The sequence below is a fragment of the Rana temporaria genome, chromosome 2 (genome assembly GCF_905171775.1).
Source record: "Rana temporaria chromosome 2, aRanTem1.1, whole genome shotgun sequence".
NCBI classification, from domain to species: Eukaryota; Metazoa; Chordata; class Amphibia; order Anura; family Ranidae; genus Rana; species Rana temporaria.
In genome coordinates, this window is record NC_053490.1 from 268,513,017 (window position 1) to 268,532,893 (window position 19,877).

Below are 19,877 nucleotides of genomic sequence, written 5' to 3' on the forward strand. Positions count from 1 at the left end.
TTTTAGGTTTGAACCATGTGTAAGGAAATACTTTGAAAAAAATATATATATTCTACAAAAGCGTTGCTCCTTTGTAGTTATAGCAAGGGAATGATATGCACCGGTAAATATTTTAATATCTATCTTTATTTATATATAGATCTTTACATATCCTTAACCACTTAACCCCCGGACCATATTGCTGCCCAAAGACCAGAGCACTTTTTGCGATTCGGGACTGTGCCGCTTTAACTGACAATTGCGCGGTCGTGCGACGTGGCTCCCAAACAAAACTGGCATCCTTTTTTTCCCACAAATAGAGCTTTCTTTTGGTGGTATTTGATCACCTCTGCGGTTTTTATTTTTTGCGCTATAAACAAAAATAGAGCGACAATTTTGAAAAAAAATTATATTTTTTACTTTTTGCTGTAATAAATATCCCCCAAAAATATATAAAAAAACTTTTTTTCCTCAGTTTAGTCCGATACGTATTCTTCTACATATTTTTCGTAAAAAAAATCGCAATAAGCGTTTATTGATTGGTTTGCGCAAAAGTTATAGCGTTTACAAAATAGGGGGTATTTTTATGGCATTTTTATTAATATATTTTTTTTACTAGAAATGGCGGCGATCAGCGATTTTTTTCGGTACTGCGACGTTATGGCGGACACTTTTGACACATTTTTGGGACCATTGGCATTTTTATAGCGATCAGTGCTATAAAAATGCATTGGATTACTATAAAAATGCCACTGGCAGTGAAGGGGTTAACACTAGGGGGCGGGGAAGGGGTTAAGTATGTCCCTGGGTGTGTTCTTACTGTGGGGGGGGTGGCCTCACTAGTATGAACAGAAGATCAGCATTTCCCCCCCTGACAGGACCGAGAGCTGTGCTGTACACACACAGCTCCCGGTCCCCGCTCTGTAACGAGCAATCGCGGGTGCCCGGCGGCGATCAAGCCCTGCCGGGCACACGCACGGGAGTCGGGGGCGAGCGGGGGGCGCGCACGCGCCCCTAGTGGCCGCGCAAAGAGCCGCCGTATAGCTACGGGCTCTCGCCCAGGAGAGCCGACCTGCCGCCGTATAATGACGGTGCGCGGTCGGCAAGTAGTTAAAGAGAATATTTGCAAGTGCTACATGTGTGGCTTTGCATGAAGCTTCTAACACAGTACTTTTTAAAGGTATAAAGAATATAGAGCTATTGATCAGAATCAGCAAACCATTATTTTTTTTTAACAATTTTTACAAAAAAGCTTTGTGAGTTATTAATAGGCATTTACTTCCAAACTCAAATTCTTAAAAATACCTCAAATATTTTCATGCTTAAAAGGGATGAGCAGAAATGGCAAGTGTGATTCTAATAAGAACTAGATAAAATGCACTACTGGAAGCCTCGATGAATAGAATCAAATAACATCTATCTTTGGATAAATGTGAGAACAGTCTGAACCTCTTTCAGATTTTTATGCTGTCTGAGTCTCCACTAGGAAGATTTGGCCTCTCGGTTAGTCCTAGTGACCATGGTCACTGGAACAAAAAGTGATGGGTAAACTAAACCTCTACAGTTGTCACTGGACAGGAATTGTGATATTAAAGTCGTGTTTTTTTTTGTTTAAAAATAACAAACATGTTATACTTACCTGCTCTGTGCAGTAGTTTTGCACTCCACTCCACTACACGGTATTATGAGCAGATATTGTTAGTCCGCTTAGATACTAACCAACAAAATGTCCGCCTCCGCGACGTTACCGGCTGTTGTGTCAAAACAGCAAAGTCATCATGTACATGTTGGCCGGTGTTGTGTCAAAACGGCAAGCCGTCGAAATCTCCAATTAACAATGGTTTACAGTAATCGAAAGTGACGTAATTGGAGATCTTGAAGAATTGGCTATTTTGACAGAACACCTCCTGCCGCAGCTTGCTATAGGGGCACCCGAGCCGAGCTGCTGCTCTGAGTGTCCATTCAGACACGGAGCTGAAGCTCGACCCCAACCTCTCTTTTCTCATTGGCACACTGAATTGCATTAAAAGCAATGGAAGCCAATGGCGCCTGCTGCTGTGTCTCAGTGAATCAGGAGGGAGGGTCCAGGACAGCCGAGTCCTATCACTTAAGTATTAGGGGGCTGCTTCAAACTGAAGGTTTTTTATCTTAATGCATAGAATGCATTAAAGCAGAGGTCCGCCTAAAAAAATAAAAGCCAGCAGCTACAAATACTACGGCTGATGACTTTGAATAAATGGACACTTACCTGTCCAGAGTGCCTGCTATGTCGACAGCCGAAGCCAGTCAATCGCTCGGCTCTCGGCAGAGATAAAAAACCTTTTGCCTTTGGAACCACTTTAATCTGTGATGACACTTGATAAAATTATGACAACTGTTGAATATATTTTAACCTTAATTTTGGAGAGATTTCCTTATGCTTCCTGTTCTGTATCCTGAACAGGATGCAAAAGCAATGGTAGCAAAAAAAAAAAAAAAAAAAGACAGGGAGTTTCCCAATCTATTCAACATTAACAGTTACTATATGACCCGTATGTACAGCTAAAGTGAAAAAGGATCCAAGCAATTACATAAAATAAAATCTAATTTCCACCACTTGTGTCAGCCAATACATATTATGCTAGACATAGAAACATTCATATGGTAGTTCATTAACTGCTCTGCAGACTTATTAGAATATTTAGGAAGCAATTTCAAAAGCTTTGTTCAGAACAAACGTCAGATCTGAATAATATATAACTTGTTTCACTGGTCAGCAACATTACAAAAGGTTTTCACATTTGGCTTACAGCACTTGGCTCCTTGTGTCAATTTTCATCTGCAACACTGCATTAAGCTGGCTTCGTACAAGAAAAAACATGAGCTGGGAAAGATGTTAGCATAATGTATGTCGTGAAAAATAATAGATATTTCCCTTTAATTACAGGTAAACGTTTGTTCTAAGACAATTGTACAATTTCTGTTTTTATATATCAGCTTTTTCAAAATCTTCCTGTGAGCACTGATCTTAGTCCCAATATATTTGTGAGTCAATTTGCATTAGAAAACTATATATATATCTTTAGTATGAAGAGGCACTTTTTTACACTATTATTTACCTTCCCAAGGCTTGATTCAAGGCTCGGTATGCTTGTATTTCATACCACATGCTTCCAGGCAAAAGTCCTCTACTCTTTGCATGGTGATCATTATACTTTCGTTTTAGCTCAACCTAAAGTAAAAAAAAAAAAAAATACATAAAACCAAACACATCAATGAGACCGGCTACAACAAACCAACCAACCAATATTCTCCAACACATCAGTGAAAGCCCATGTTTGCTGCCGCATGCTTTGTAAATACAGAGAAATGTACTTATTGTAATTGTTTGCAGTTAAATTCAAGAATGTACCGTAATTGGTACACTGCAATACCTTCCTGACACCTTACATAAAGGGTTAAACAGCCTGCAGAAACTTCAGTTACAATCCGGAACGGGGTGCTTGTTTATACTGGCATATTTCCTAGCTGCAAGGAACGCAATATTAATAAAATTCTAAGGCTGCTACACATACTATTTGGAATAGCTAAGCAGACTTAACATCACAGTAATGTACTTTCTATTAGCACTCAAAAGATCTGAGAACTTTTTTTTTTTTTTAACTATTCTTTGTTGCATGTTGACACTCTAATCTACTTTCATAGCATGTCAAATATTTAAACAAACATGTCACACATACATCGATATTTCTTTTATCTATTTTGTGGCATTTGAGAAAATGGAGCTGAAATTACATCTATGAACATAACATCCCACTGAAGTTTAAGCAGCACATTACAAATGAATAAAACTTGTATGTTAAAAGTATTCCTTGAGGAACGCAAATGGCACATAAATAATGAACCAGGCTCCATTCTTTCAGTGTAAAGAGCTGAGTGAAACATTATCAATGGATTGAAGTTATAGGACACAGATAAAACAAATGGTCAAATTCATATTTGATAGAAGGTATGCCAAAAGTCTGTACATATAAAGAATACATTCTATAATCGAATCAAACAAGGAATATCAGAAATCATCATTTAAATCTTAAATAATTGAAATGGTGTAGGTGCCCATAAAAATCAGATTTCATGAGTTGGTTAAAAATAAAAGTCATCAATGTCACTACCCTACAAGAAACTAACACATGTTTATAAAGGCTCCTCTTTTAAATTTGAGAAAGTGTGGACTATCTGGCTGGAGTATATACCATAATTAGTCATCTTTGAAATTCACCAGGGCCATTTTGGTCACTAGTCGTATGAAACCTGTGATTACGATTTTGCATCCCTTAGGTACTCCATCACCTCCACAATAGGTGGTTTACTGTTCCACCTAATTTTTTTATTTTTACAGTTGTTCATTAGTTGGAAACATGGCATTTTAGCAGCTGTCACTTTGTGTGCTTAACCAAACTGTTTGACACTAAACAATATATTATGCTACTGCACACCTTGATGTTGTATAATTTGTTGCAATACTGATGTACATCTTTATTGTCTATGCTGATGTCCACTTTCCCCCCCCCCCAAAATAAGTAAATAAATGACACCTGCATGGTATGAAACAGCAACACTTCGGTGTTATTGTTCCTCCAGTTTTAAACAAAATCATCCGACACGTCCAGAATAAAATCATTAAACTAAATTTATAATGCTATTGCAGTGCATTGTCATGGTTTTAAGCTAAAGCAGTGAAACGACATACAAATTAATCATAAATTGCAAATGCAGATGTAGGGTTATTGCTGCTCAAGTGGCACGACCTAGAAGAAAAATGAGGCCATATGACCTGTGTAATCTAATATTATAGTTAAACACAGAAATGATGTATTGCCTTAAGACTCTACATGTTACTGGTGACTGGCACATTTCAAAAGAGATTCACCACTATATAAAAATAAAAGGTCTTATGAAAACTATTGACAAGTAAATGAAGTGGTATATATTGATCTGTCTTGGTATTTGTGTGCATGAGAAAACAGAAAAGAATATTACATACAATTGTGTCTATAACACACACATATTATTTATTTATATATATATATATATATATATATATATATATATATATATATATATATATTATACATACACACATACATATACACACACACACACACAATATATTTACACACTTTTTACTTGCATATTATTTTCAATTTGTTTGCATTTCAAACAATCTGTAACAGCAACGTATACTCTCAATCAAATGGGCAGAAGAAAAAATATGTCCATCCGTGGGCTGAGGAAGCTGGAAATAAGCAATGCAAATATTAAAAATTCCAGACTCAATTTTGCTACACTGAGAATATAAGGAAACACCCGACTGTGAGTATAAATATCTATTTATACATACAGTGTATACACACTAATATGTGTGTGTGGATAGATAGATGTTACTTTCTTACCAAAAGATATTTCTTTCAGCTAGGACTGAGTGATAAGCCCATTTTAGCATGACTGCGGAAGTGAGCAAGTACAATCCGGCACAAAATTGCCAGAATAACCCACTTTCACTGGCAACAAAGTTAACAATGCAGTTTGGCACAGTAATACGTTTTGACAAACATTCCAAATACGAGACTGGAAAAGTTTGAAATCTGTAGAGTTTTATGGTCTTTTGAAGAATAGGCTGTGCCAGAAACCTGTGTTTTTTTTTTTTTTTTTGTGGATTGCTCTTTTGTACTGTGCTAACCTTTTTAATCTGACAGATGAAGGGACACGCTTCAAGAGAAATACAGAAGACTTCTAACTATTTCTGACAGGTAATTTTCAACATGGGTTGGGGTACAATATTTTATTTTGCGTACCTATGCCCTTTAAAACGACCTGTCAAATTTACAAATTCAAACTTTCAAAGCCAGACAGCAAATTGAATTTGATTCTGCAGATGTAATACTCGTCTCAATAAGACAGAAAGGATGTGGCAGAATTGAACATTTTACTCTTAAAGTGAAAGGTGGAAAAATATCACCCAGAGGAATGCCAGTACTGTCCTTACAAAATATTACACTGAGTTTGACAGCTGCATGCTAGGCTATGTTTAGAAATATATTTCTGTAGAACATGCAAGGATCAATCAGCCAATGAGCTTAAATCAATCTAAAATTAAAACAATAAACACAGAGATATAAAATATATCATGTAGGATGTGACAGGCAATAAACCTAAGGCCCCTTTCACACTGGGGCCATGGCCGCGTTAGCGCTGAAGCACCCCTCGTTTTAGCTGGGCTTTAGTGCTGTTTAAACAGCGCTTTTCGATTTAAAGTAAAAAATAGGTAACAAAAAAAACAAAAGCATGTTTGAAAGATTTTAGAACTTCATACAAGTTTGCCAATATCACTAATATAATATTTATGTATCACCAGCAATGCATTAACATAGGACATACAAAACACATAAAGACACATGGATAAAATTCACTACCATTTTTACCTGAATTTTGTGATTTTTTTTTGTAAATCTTGGATGAGAGTTGTGTAAATCTTGCATAAAAAGCTTGCTAAAATATATCTGATCCATCATAGTAGTGGAACATGTAAGCGCTACAGATGGTGATTCACTATTAAACATAAATAAGTCAAGTAAAAAAAAATCTAACAAAAAACACTGCACCAGACAAAATTGATTTTAGAATTAGTTTTGATGGTGTTCATGCCCCAGTAAAATTCAAAGTGGAGGGCCACACAACCTCATCTTATCTGGTATGTGAAGCTAACCTCTTCATGTAGTAAAACTTAGACCTTACGGCTCACTACATGGACAGACAACAAAAATACAAGGAATTAAATATGTGCCAAAAATGATAGGGAGATCATTTTTTGCTTTCTTTATACGTATATTCACTCAATATCTAATTTTCAATTATGCCATATATACGGTACTTTTCTGTAGTCCTCCCAAGGCAACAAGTATAAACATTCAGTGAGCTATTAAAGTTATACTAAACCCAAAAAGCTCCCCCCATGTATGGATGGGGCACACCACAGATCTATATACAAATTCTTTAAAAAATTGTGTTGTCACATGATTGCTGTTCTTACTATCACTGCCCAGGTTGGGGGTGGAGCAAAAACACAGTGTGCCATATGCCAGACATTGGAAATGGGGAGCATTCACACTGTGATGCCTATGTTGCAGGGGCTCTAGGAGCCTTCAGATTAGCAGCCATTAAGAAGGACAGCCTAAAGAACAGCAGGATCAACAGTTAAAAATTGTTTTTGGGAGGGAGGGGGTTTGGTTAGAATTAGGGTTGTCCCGATACCACTTTTTTAGGACTGAGTACCGATACTTTTTTTCAAGTACTCGCCGATACCGAATACCGATACTTTTTTTTAAATGTGTCCCCAAATGCAGCCATGTCCCCCCACAAATGCAGCCATGTCCCCCCACAAATGCAGCCATGTCCCCCCCCATTTCCAGCCATGTCCCCCCATATGCAGCCATGTCTTCCCCCCATACCCCCCCATGCAGCCATGTCCCCCCATATGCAGCCATGTCTCCCCCCCATATCCAGCCATGTCCCCCATATGCAGCCATGTCTCCCCCCATATGCAGCCATGTCTCCCCCCATATGCAGCCATGTCTCCCCCCATATGCAGCCATGTCTCCCCCCATATGCAGCCATGTCTCCCCCCATATCCAGCCATGTCACCCATATGCAGCCATGTCTCCCCCCATATGCAGCCATGTCTCCCCCCCATATGCAGCCATGTCTCCCCCCATATGCAGCCATATCCCCCATATGCAGCCATGTCTCCCCCCCATATGCAGCCATGTCTCCCCCCCATATGCAGCCATGTCTCCCCCCATATGCAGCCATGTCTCCCCCCATATCCAGCCATGTCTCCCATATGCAGCCATGTCTCCCCCATATCCAGCCATGTTCCCCATATGCAGCCATGTCTCCCCCCCATATCCAGCCATGTACCCCATATGCAGCCATGTCTCCCCCCACATCCCCCATATGCAGCCATTGTCTCCCCCCATATCCAGCCATGTCCCCCATATGCAGCCATTGTCTCCCCCCATATCCAGCCATGTCCCCTTTACCTGCATCCCGCTGCCGCCGACTGGTTAATACGCGTGGGGAACATTACAGCTTTCATTTGAATAGCTGTAATGATTCGCGCCGCGCTGCGTATAGACACTCCCCCTTGCTCGAGATTGGACAGTTCACCCGAGCAAGGGGGAGTGTCTATACGCGGCGCGAATCATTACAGCTATTGAAATGAAAGCTGTAATGTTCCCTGCGCGTATTAACCAGTCGGCGGCAGCGGGGATGCGGCGTAACGGCGGCGGGGGGGGATGGGAGGGAGTATTCTATTTCGGTATCGGGGGTATTTGCGGGAGTATCGGTATCGGGACAACCCTAGTTAGAATCATTTAATGCATTCCATCAAACACAGCAGCTATGCTAAAATCATAATGTGTATTTTCACTTTTGCAGGCAGAGCTAAGATCAACTTTGTATTTGTTACATGCTCTCATTCGCAAAGCATAACTTGCAATTTTACTGGGCAAAAAATAGCTATGCAAATTCATCAACCCCTAACTTTGTAAATTACTGAAGCCAAGTGTAAAGCCCTGTACACACAATCAGTTTGTCCGATGAAAACAGACCGATGGACTGTTTTCATCGGACAAACTAATCGTGGGTGGGCTCCATCGGTTTGGTTTATATCGGTGAAAAGAAATGGAACATGTTTTACATTTTTCCTATGGATAAAAAAACGATAGAAAAAAAGATTGTCTGTGTGAAAGTCCATCGGTCAAAAATCCACGCATGCTCAGAATCAAGTCGACGCATGCTCGGAAGCATTGAACTTAATTTTTCTCAGCACGTCGTAGTGTTTTACGTCCCCGTGTTTTGGCACGGTCGGATTTTTGACTGATGGTGTGTAGGCAAGACTGATGAAAGTCAGCTTCATCGGATATCCGACGAAAAAATCCATCGGATTAGATTCCATCAGATATCAGGCTTAAAAGTCTAATTCAGCTCATCGAAGGGTCCTTGGGAGTGTACTTCCTAAGAGTTTGCTGTGTAACTTCTTATCTCTCTGTCTCCTATATCACCAATTACACTGGATTTTCAAGAAAAGTTTAACATTGACTGGTGGTTACAAGATAATTCTTAGTACTGATTTTCTTTCTACATCAGGCGTACCATAAGTGTGAGACAACAAGCAACATACAGTGGGTATTTTTAGGAACTCTCCAATACAGCAATCACCAAACTACAAAAAAAAGGTGTGGTGACTGGTTTACTACAGCAAGAGAGAAAAAGAAGTCCAGCACTAATTGATTACATTACATTACAAAATGTGTAAAGTGTACTCACAAATGAGGTATAAGTGAAAGCTTGTAGTGCTGCATATGGGCAGCTGATATGCACTTAGTCTGCTCTAAAACACTGGACAAGTGGGGGACGCCCGGCCTGCAGCTCACTGAAGAAACCGCTGACACACAGGAAGAGGAACCGGCCACTGTCAGTGCAGATATGCCTCCCAGATGACGTCACATGTAGGATATGCAAACATTACAGATTGTCCGTATGAAAGGTTAAATGAATGACATTGATTATCTCATTAAAATGGAATCTGAAAGTCCGTTGTATATATCAGGCAGCAAAAAAGCATGTTGTCCCTGAAGTTGATATGTTGAAAGCATAAAAATCGAGCGTTGCAGTTGGTTGTGTATGGGGCTATGTAGCCGCACTCTGGTCAGGGTGTCCATGCTGAAGCATGACCACAGTCAAAAAAAGCCTACATTGGGGGTGTGAGCATCAGAACAATGGAAAAAGGTGGCCTAGTCTAATGAATCGTGCTTTATTTTACATCATGTGGATGACCAGGATGCAGTAGAGGAAGAAGGCAAGCCAACGGAAGCACTGTGATGCTTTGGGAAACCTTGGGTCCTGCTGGGAAACCTTGGGTCCTGCCATTCATGTGGATGTTACTTGGTCAGCAACAATGTTTAGGAAAGTGGTCTGTGTCAAGTACACCCCATCATGGTAACAGTATACTCTGATGGCAGAGACCTCTTTCAGCAGGATATTGCGCACTGCAAATAAAGTGGTTTGTGGCCTCCAAATTCTCCAGATCTCAATACAATCGAGCATGTGTGGGATGTGATGGAAAAACAAGTCTGATCCATGGAGGCCCCACCTTGCAACTTACAAAAAGGATTTGCTACTGATGGCTTGGTACCCAATACCACAGCATACTCTCAGAGGTCTAGTGGAGTCCATGTCTCAACAGATAAGGGCTGTTTTGGTTTTAAAAGAGGGACCTAGGTGAGTGGTAGATAAAGTTATCAATGTATATAATACTCAGAACTGGTATGTATGTAAGCACTGATGACTTTTAAAATATTTCCTGATCTGCTGGCTGGTTCCAGGTCAGTGATAAGGAATGGGCCATTGAGACTGTATGACAGCATTTTCTGCACCCCACATCACATGTTTTTAAACAAGTATTTACAAAAATGTACCCTAGGTTAAGTTTTGATTTTTTTGTTGCAGAGCTATTTTAAACTATGTGATTGTAATTTCCTCATCTCATTGGACTTTTTAAAAATGACAGGTACGTTATGATGTTATATTTAAGCCTAATGTAATTTTAAATCAGTTTATAAGCAATTATAATTATTCCAAGCATAATTATCAGTGCGATAACCCCACCCCCCACTGAAAAATGTATATATACGTATATAAATATATATGATATCTCTCTCTCTCTCTATATATATATATATATATATATATATATATATACTTTATTAATCTTACCACCTGTGTTGTTCATGTCCTTTCCAAGGCACTTCTGTATCAAAATGTAAGTACGGGAAAAGACTGCTAATTATTGCTGAGTGACAAGATGAATAAAGGTCAGTAAATTTCAGCTTTCACACTTAAATGAGCACAGAGGATGCTACATCCTGCAAAGATCATGCTTTGGCATGATAAGCCCAATAATATGTGAATGGCTTTGGGTTAAATATTCATTAGAGCTCTGGCAAAGGTATATTAGGAAGAAAAAGCTCACGTCACTTTAGTGCAATCAGAATCTATTTCATTGTATAACTTCACATTAAGAGGCATCAAAAAAACGCCCAATTCAAAATGACAGGTTGCATATGTGAAAAAGCCACTTGGCCCTGCTAGCAAATATCTTCAGTGTGCACCAAACCACAGGCTAGAAGGGATTAGTTAAAATGTCAGAAGACAGCCTTTTACCTGATCATCCTTAAAAACATACTCTTAGCTATCAGGCATGCTTTAAAGACAAAGAGCTTCTGCAAGGAAGCAGCAGACGGCCTGTGGCAAGCTCTGCCATCTTGTAGCTGTCAGAGAGATTTAGGCTTTGATCTGTCTAGGAGGTCAAGAACACACTGTATTCATATTAGTGTACGTCTAACAGCATCATACCTGTTAGCTATGATTTGCTTTACGCATAATTAGGCAAATGCTGAATGCCTGTGTAGTTTTCTACACCAAAATCTGCAATGCGTAAATATCAACATCTGTATGCACTTTAAAGGTATAACAATGAACATTTTTACATACTGTAAAGCACATATGCAGTACATGACATGTCCATTAATGCAAATTAACATAAATATATTTGAGCACTTGTCAGTATATATTGTATAAAAAGTGTAGTGCAATTCTATTGCCGTCATTCACAATCTGATTAGGCATGCATTCCTTTAGTTTAGGAGATATGCTGTATATATTACAAACTTCAAAAATGGGACAAGATCTAGGCAAATTCATCACAAGAAACCTTTTTTAATTTTGCTAAGTATTATAGGCAAATATAGTCTCTCAATGTTGTTGTTGATTGATTATAAATTACCATGTGGGATCCATGAACCTTTTGACACTGCCATTTCCCTTTTTAAACATTTACCAGCAGCAGTATGAGAAAACTCATACAACTAATAAATGTAGTGATATAAAAAGTGAGCAACTAAATACAAAACACCTAAAAAAAACTTCTAGCTGAATGTCAATGTATGGAGAACAATTTAAATAGGGTTACTTTTTTTTTTTTTTCTTGTAAAGAAGGAATAGAGAAAGAAAAAATTAAAGGTTCCACAGCAGTACTCGCCCTCTCCACTTTTCAGAATTGTAGTCCATATTTCCCTCTGCCACTAACCCTCTTCCAGGATGAATGACGTCCAATGTCATTCAACCTTCTTCCTGTGGGCCTAAGCAGACAAACACAAACCCTTGGTATGTGTCATTACATTGGTAACAGTACTGTCACAGAGGATGGGAGGATTTATTAAAACTGGAGCACACAGAATCTGGTGCAGCTGTGCATAGTAACCAATCAGCTTCTCATTTCAGCTTGTTAAATTAAAGGGGTTGTAAAGATACAATTGTTTTTTCCTAAATAGCTTCTTTACCTTAGTGAAGCCCTCCTTCACTTACCTCATCCTTCCATTTTGCTTGTACCTTTACAACCCCTTTAAGCTCTCACTATAAAACTTAGAAGCCGATTGGTTGCTATACACAGCTGCACCAGATTATGTGTGCTCCACAGCTGTAAAAATGTCCAGTGTGCATGAGGCCTAAAGCTCTTTTGACCAAAAACAAGATGAAACACAGAAAAAAGATAGATCAGCGGCCCTTGGCAGCCTTTCTAATTTGTTGATGTAAACAATAGTCACCCAATTAAGTTTTCTGTCATCAACCTTGGAACATATACAAAGTAACATGTAAAAGGGAAAGCAATGTAATTAAGACCACACCATGACTCAGTGAATGAGCCCGGAAGAAAAGTTGTTGGAAAGCAAGAGTGTTAATATACTAGTACTATACCACATTTCATTAGGTTTCTGTAGTGGTAGCCATTACATTGCAGTTTGCTGAACTGGTACCCGCTGCGGTAGTCTTCAGAAAGGAAAAATAACAGTTCATATTCGATCTATGCAAAATACTAATAAGCTGTGCTTGACACATTTAATTCATAGGCATTTTGGTAGCACAAAAGGAAAAATAACAGAGGCAAAGTTACAATGGGGACCACCAAAATGTTTCTTTTATAATGAGGTGCCTAGAAAAAAGTACATTTCAATAGAGACATTTGTTGACAGATGTGCTGCTTTGCTGAGCAAAGTGCTTTCACACATCATTAGTTACTATCTACATCCAAATATTGATAATGAAACACTAAAATATATTATAAGATGTTCAAAGAACTTGCCAGTTCAAAGCAAATTTTAGGAATAGTCTTGTATAGAGAGATTAACTCTTCCAGCCTGTGCTGGATGGGTTTTGTTCTACAGAGATGAGGTGTTTTATTTCACTGTTTATGTTAAGCTTGGTATTTTCCATAGGTCACTGTTTTTTTCTAGCCATGGGAAAATCTTCCATATTTTTTTTTTTATTATGTTCATCCTCATATATTTCAATAAAAGAAAAGCTGAATGGTAATTAAAAGACATTTTAATTACATCTAAATGTTCTTCTGCTATGGTTCTCATTACAAAGGGTGCTAAATATCCTTTGACAATCAGTACATTGAAATTGTGAACATTATGGAAACTCAATGAGTAGATCTATGTATAATTTTGTAGAATTCTCAACTACAAGCATTCATTGGAAAACAAACTCCAAAACCAAGAATAAAAAAGGCTATTTGCAAGTTAAAAGGGGTTGTAAAGGCAGAATGTTTTTTTACCTTACTATATTCTATGCTTTAAGATAAAAAACCTTCTGTGTGTAACAGCCTCCCCAGCACCCCCTAATACTTACCTGAGCCACATCTCTGTCCAGCGATGTGCACAAGTCCCTCGGCCGCAGCAGTGGCGCCATTGGCTCCTGTGGCTGTCAATCAAAGTCAGTCAAGAGAGAGAGAGAACGGGGCCCAACGGCCAGCTCTGTGTCTGAATGGACACATGGAGCTGCAGCTTGGCTCGGGTGCCTCCATAGTAAACTGCTTGCTTTGGGGGCACTCAAAAGGAGGGAGGGGCCAGGAGCAGCAAAGGGGTACACATGAAAAGGAGGACGTGGGCTGCTCTGTGTAAAACCACTATATGTTTTATTTTTATAAACAAGACTTTACAGTCACTTTAACCTCAATATTTGGCAGTTGCAATTTATGCTAAAAAGGGTGTTTATAAAAGGCCCATAATAATGCAAAGCAGATATCGCTATTATTTTTATTGCTTTATGCTGCAATTTTACTCCACACTACAGCCTTCATTTTACAGCCTATTCATTAAATGCAGGCTACAGAATGCAGCGTGGTGTGTCAGAGTTCTCCCCAAATAACGTTGCAGAAAGAACTGATTGAAGGAGAGCCTGGTAACATGACTGTGAAAAGTCATGTGACCAGGGCTTTCCTCCTGGAGCACTGAAGCAAGCAGAGTACAAAATACAATTGTAAAGCACACAACTGCTTTTTTTCTTTTCAAAGCAGCAGTATGGTCACGATAAGTGATAAGACTGCATTCAGAATGGAGCAGAGCATATTCCTGATGTAGCCTTAACCATGATCCCAGTATAACCACTTTATCTATCAAACTTGGCAAAAAAATACAAGCTATGCACTAAAAATTGTAAAAATGTTTATATGTGCCAATAGCTTATTTTTTGTTTTAGATTAGTGGTAAAGTGTAAAAATCTCTGTCAAGTTTTGTATATTTTTTTTAACCGTTTAACGACTCCTGCACATATACGTCGACATAATGACAGGTCACAGCAATAAGCTGGACCAACGTGGGCGAGCTCAAAGGGAGAAGAAAGGACAGTATCCCTGCTGTGTTTTTTGTATTGCAGATCTACAAGCCATCCGCGGGCAGCAACAGCCGTGTGATTGGCCGCCGAGAGGAGCCGCTGATTGGCCAGAAGACCGCCGAGCCTCCCGCGCTGTGAGGCTATATAAGGATCCAAGCGCGGCGGCTTTTTCAGTCAGCTCCAGTCAGAGGAGCAGCGCTGCACGGCTTCTGTCATGAAGCGCCGCGCAACAGGAGACCGTGAGGCACTCTTATGCCGACTGCTGGAGAAAGCAGAAGGCATGGGGGGTGAGGAGTGGCTGCGCCAGTGCCTAGAAGGGGAGAATGTTCCAGCTTCCCCTGCGCCCACTCCCTCACTGCCAATGACGGACTCCGCTGCCTCTGGGAGCGGGACAAGAAAGCAGCCCTTGAGAAAGAAAAAGGGCAAGAGTGCAGCTGCCTCCCCTCAGCCAGCAGGTCCGAGGAAGGTTGGCAGGCCTGTCACAAAGGGTGCACCTCGGAAGAGGGGGTGCAGCGCTTCTCCCCCATCAGCTGTGGAGGCGAGTGAGCAGTCATTGGAAGATGGGAAAGGTATGTTACCTGAAATGTCACAGTTTGCTGTGTTAGTAGACTCCTTATCCAATGTTTTAAATCAGTTCAAAGGGGCACATGCTAGTGGTGCTGGGGAGGCTACACAGAGGGCACAGGTGTCTGGTGCAGGGAATGCTATACAACATATGATGGATGTTTCCTCAGGGGCACAAATGAATATTGGTGCTGGGCAGAGTCCGCAGCTGCGGGGTAAGACAGCCAAAAGTTATCAGTGTGCACAGGTGTCTGGTGCTGATTATGGTTTGCATTCTGACAGAGAGGTTATGGATAATTATGACATACATTGTACAGATGACATTAGTGCCGTGTGGCAGGACTGGTGTATGCCTGCTAGTCAGGATACCAAAAAATTGATGTCAGTTAAAGGTGTCAACCATCCTGACATGGTGAATCCCACGGTCCCTCTCAGGTTGTCAGCTGCAACGGTTGGCGAGTCCTCATTTAAGGAACCTCTTCCATGCGTTCTGTCCCCGCTAGGTTTCCATCTGCCTAAAGCGGTTAAAGACAAGATCTGGAAGGGTGAGTTTCTGGATTTATTGTCACTACTACCCGCTTCCAAAGAATTCTTAGCTAAATCAGAGAAGCAATCTGGTGACAGGACTGAGGAGGATAGGAGGAGAGCTATTCCAAAGACTTTTCAGAATTGGCTGCAAGCATTTTGCATCTATGCTGCAGTGCTGGGGGAACGGTTTCCGGAAAAATGTTCCGGTCTTTTCCAGCATGTCGACATAATAGCTGAAGCTTTTCGCCATTTTGGCGGATCAGCTTGGTTCGTGTACGACGAAAACTTCCGTCAGAAGCTGGCGGTCCACCCTTCACTTAATTGGGGGTCAAAGGACGTGGGCTTGTGGCTCAACCTGATGTTGCCCACTAAACCACAGTTCGCGCCTAGGCCATTATCCAACCCGGCGCAGAATACCCTGCGCAAAGGTTTTTGCTTCGCCTTTAATGAAGGCCAGTGCAAATATCTGGCGAATTGCAGGTATAGAAAAGAAATTGGAAGCAACTGCGCTAATAAAATTCTAATGTGATGAAGTAGTGCTCCTAAAGAGTACTGGTCTGAAAAAAGCTGCACCTTACTGTGTACGGTGAAACAGTAAAAACATAAGAAAAAATAACAAGATGCGCTAAATATAAACAAAGTGTAACAACATGTCACAAATAAATGTCCATAGGTGAAAGTGGAAAAAAAGAAGTAATATTTGATGAAAAAGAAGTCCTTTAAGAAACGGCAAAGTTTCTATCCACCCATAAGTGAAAATCAAAAGGAATGAGCCAATTAATCCACAGAAGAGTCCAAGGATAAGAGGTAACTATCCCAGAGTAGTGATCCACCACCAAGAACAAACGTAGCCTCTTACCGGATAACCGGCGGTCTCTTAACTAAAAGAAGACCCCAGAAAGCATGATAGTAGATGAACCTTTGGAGATCAAATCGCAGGTGGGCTGAGCTGGAAGACAGTCTTTATCCCGTTCCAATGTTTACGAACTCGATCAACAGGTCACATGAAAAGATATATAGGGACCGCAATAGTGTGATACCATAAACGTATTTATTTTAAAAGAAGTCAAAAACACACTTACATTAAAATAATGATAAAAGGGCATGTCAATTGGAGCTCCGGCGGAACGAGTGCTGCATCGGATTACCCCCCGCATACTTGCACGATTTCTTCATTACTGAACGGGTTTTTTGGTCAGCTTCCGGCCGGAGCTCCAATTGACATGCCCTTTTATCATTATTTTAATGTAAGTGTGTTTTTGACTTCTTTTAAAATAAATACGTTTATGGTATCACACTATTGCGGTCCCTATATATCTTTTCATGTGACCTGTTGATCGAGTTCGTAAACATTGGAACGGGATAAAGACTGTCTTCCAGCTCAGCCCACCTGCGATTTGATCTCCAAAGGTTCATCTACTATCATGCTTTCTGGGGTCTTCTTTTAGTTAAGAGACCGCCGGTTATCCGGTAAGAGGCTACGTTTGTTCTTGGTGGTGGATCACTACTCTGGAATTGCAGGTATAGACATGAGTGCTCCTACTGCAATGGTACTCACCCAGCATGTAGGTGTTTTCGCAAGTCATCCGCAACCGCTCACCAGTCATTGCATGGAAAGGGCATCGACACCAGTGAGCCTAATAAGAATGCGCCCGTGGTTAGAGCTTTACCCAGACCACAGGAGGGCGGCTCTCTTAATTAACGGTTTCAAGGACGGTTTTTTAGTGCCTTCCTTCCAAGGGTCAGGCTGTAAAATATTTTCTAATCTACTTTCGGTTCGCACGCATGAGAGTGTGGTGCAAGAGAAAATCGCCAAGGAATTGGCGGAGGGCAGGATTGCCGGCCCCTTCTCGGTTCCCCCATTTGCTAATTTCCGTTTATCCCCGCTAGGGATAGTCCCTAAGAAGGAAGCAGGTACTTACAGAATGATCCACCACTTATCGTACCCTCCGAAATCCTCGTTGAATGACGAGGTGGCGGATGTGGTTACATAGTTACATAGTTACATAGTTAGTCAGGTTGAAAAAAGACACAAGTCCATCCAGTTCAACCACAAAAAATAAAAAAACAAAAATAAAAAACACAGTAAAATCCTATACACCCAACTCCATTCCCACAGTTGATCCAGAGGAAGGCAAAAAACCCCAGCAGAGCATGATCCAATTTGATACAGCAGGGGAAAAAAATTCCTTCCTGATCCCGGTAAATCGGATTTACCCTGGATCAACTTTACCTACAAATCTTAATACTCAAGTTATATTCTGTACATTTAGGAAAGAATCCAGGCCTTTCTTAAAGCAATCTACTGAGCTGGCCAGAACCACCTCTGGAGGGAGTCTGTTCCACATTTTCACAGCTCTTACTGTGAAGAAACCTTTCCGTATTTGGAGGTGAAATCTCTTTTCCTCTAGACGTAAAGAGTGCCCCCTTGTCCTCAGTGTTGACCGTAAAGTGAATAACTCAACACCAAGTTCACTGTATGGACCTCTTATATATTTGTACATGTTGATCATATCCCCCCTTATTCTCCTCTTCTCAAGAGTGAATAAATTCAGTTCCTCTAATCTTTCCTCATAGCTGAGCTCCTCCATGCCTCTTATCAGTTTGGTTGCCCTTCTCTGCACTTTCTCCAGTTCTCCGATGTCCTTTTTGAGAACTGGTGCCCAAAACTGAACTGCATATTCCAGATGAGGTCTTACTAATGATTTGTACAGGGGCAAAATTATATCTCTGTCTCTGGAGTCCATACCTCTCTTAATACAAGAAAGGACTTTGCTCGCTTTGGAAACCGCAGCTTGGCATTGCATGCCATTATTGAGCTTATGATCAACTAAAACCCCCAGATCCTTCTCCACTACAGATCCCCCCAGTTGTACTCCCCCTAGTATGTACGATGCATGCATATTCTTATTCCCCAAGTGCATAACTTTACATTTATCTACATTAAACCTCATCTGCCACTTAGTCGCCCAATTAGACAGAGCATTGAGGTCGGCTTGTAAATTGGAGACATCCTGCAAGGACGTTATTCCACTGCATAGCTTGGTGTCATCTGCAAAGACAGAAATGTTACTTTTGATCTCAGACCCAATATCATTTATAAATATATTGAAAAGTAAGGGTCCCAGCACTGAACCTTGGGGTACACCACTGATAACCTTGGACCATTCAGAGTAAGAATCATTAACCACGACTCTCTGAATTCTGTCTTTCAGCCAGTTTTCTATCCATTTACAAACTGATATATGCAATCCTGTAGACCTTACCTTACACATGAGCCGTGTGTGCGGAACTGTATCGAACGCTTTTGCAAAATCCAAATATATCACGTCCACAGCCACGCCTCTGTCCAGGGTTTTACTTACCTCTTCATAAAAGGAAATCAGGTTTGTCTGACAACTTCTGTCTTTCATGAATCCATGTTGTCTGCTGCTTAAATAGTTTGTTTCCAGCAAGAACTCATCCATGTGGTCTTTTATTAAACGTTCCAGTATCTTCCCAACTATAGAAGTTAAACTAACAGGTCTATAGTTACTTGGTAAAGACTTTGTTCCCTTTTTAAATATGGGCACCACATTGGCCCTGCGCCAATCCAGTGGTACTATTCCTGTCTTTAATGAGTCCCTAAATATTAGATACAGTGGCTTTGAAATGACAGAGCTCAACTCACCTAGGATCCGTGGATGGATGCCATCAGGTCCAGGTGCTTTATCCACCTTTATTCTGTCTAAATATTTCTGGACCATATCACTTTTGAGCCATTGAGGATTTGAGGCTGTGTCACTCCCACCCCCATTTTGGACATGAGCTCCCCCATGCTCCATTGTATACACAGAGCTGAAGAAAACATTTAATAAATTTGCCTTCTCTTTGTCCCCAGTCACCCACCCAGTCATCTTTTGACGAAGCCCTGGTAATGCTACGGCAAATGGGACAAGGTTCCTTGATGGCAAAAGCGGATGTCAAGTCGGCTTTTCGCCTTCTCCCAGTACATCCGCAAGGTTTTAATTCGCTAGGTTTCCATTTCCAAG

At 40.5% G+C, this 19,877-nt stretch overlaps 1 protein-coding gene across 1 annotated transcript in view; it reads right to left on the reverse strand.

Moving 5' to 3' along the window:
- The window catches only part of BRIP1 (BRCA1 interacting helicase 1), a 386,982-nt gene that overhangs the window by 26,930 nt on the left and 340,175 nt on the right, over positions 1-19,877 (reverse strand). Inside the window, exon 17 of the mRNA XM_040336928.1 lies at positions 3,078-3,190. Within this exon, the coding sequence (XP_040192862.1) occupies positions 3,078-3,190 (113 nt within the window). The remainder of the gene's footprint in view (positions 1-3,077; positions 3,191-19,877) is intronic.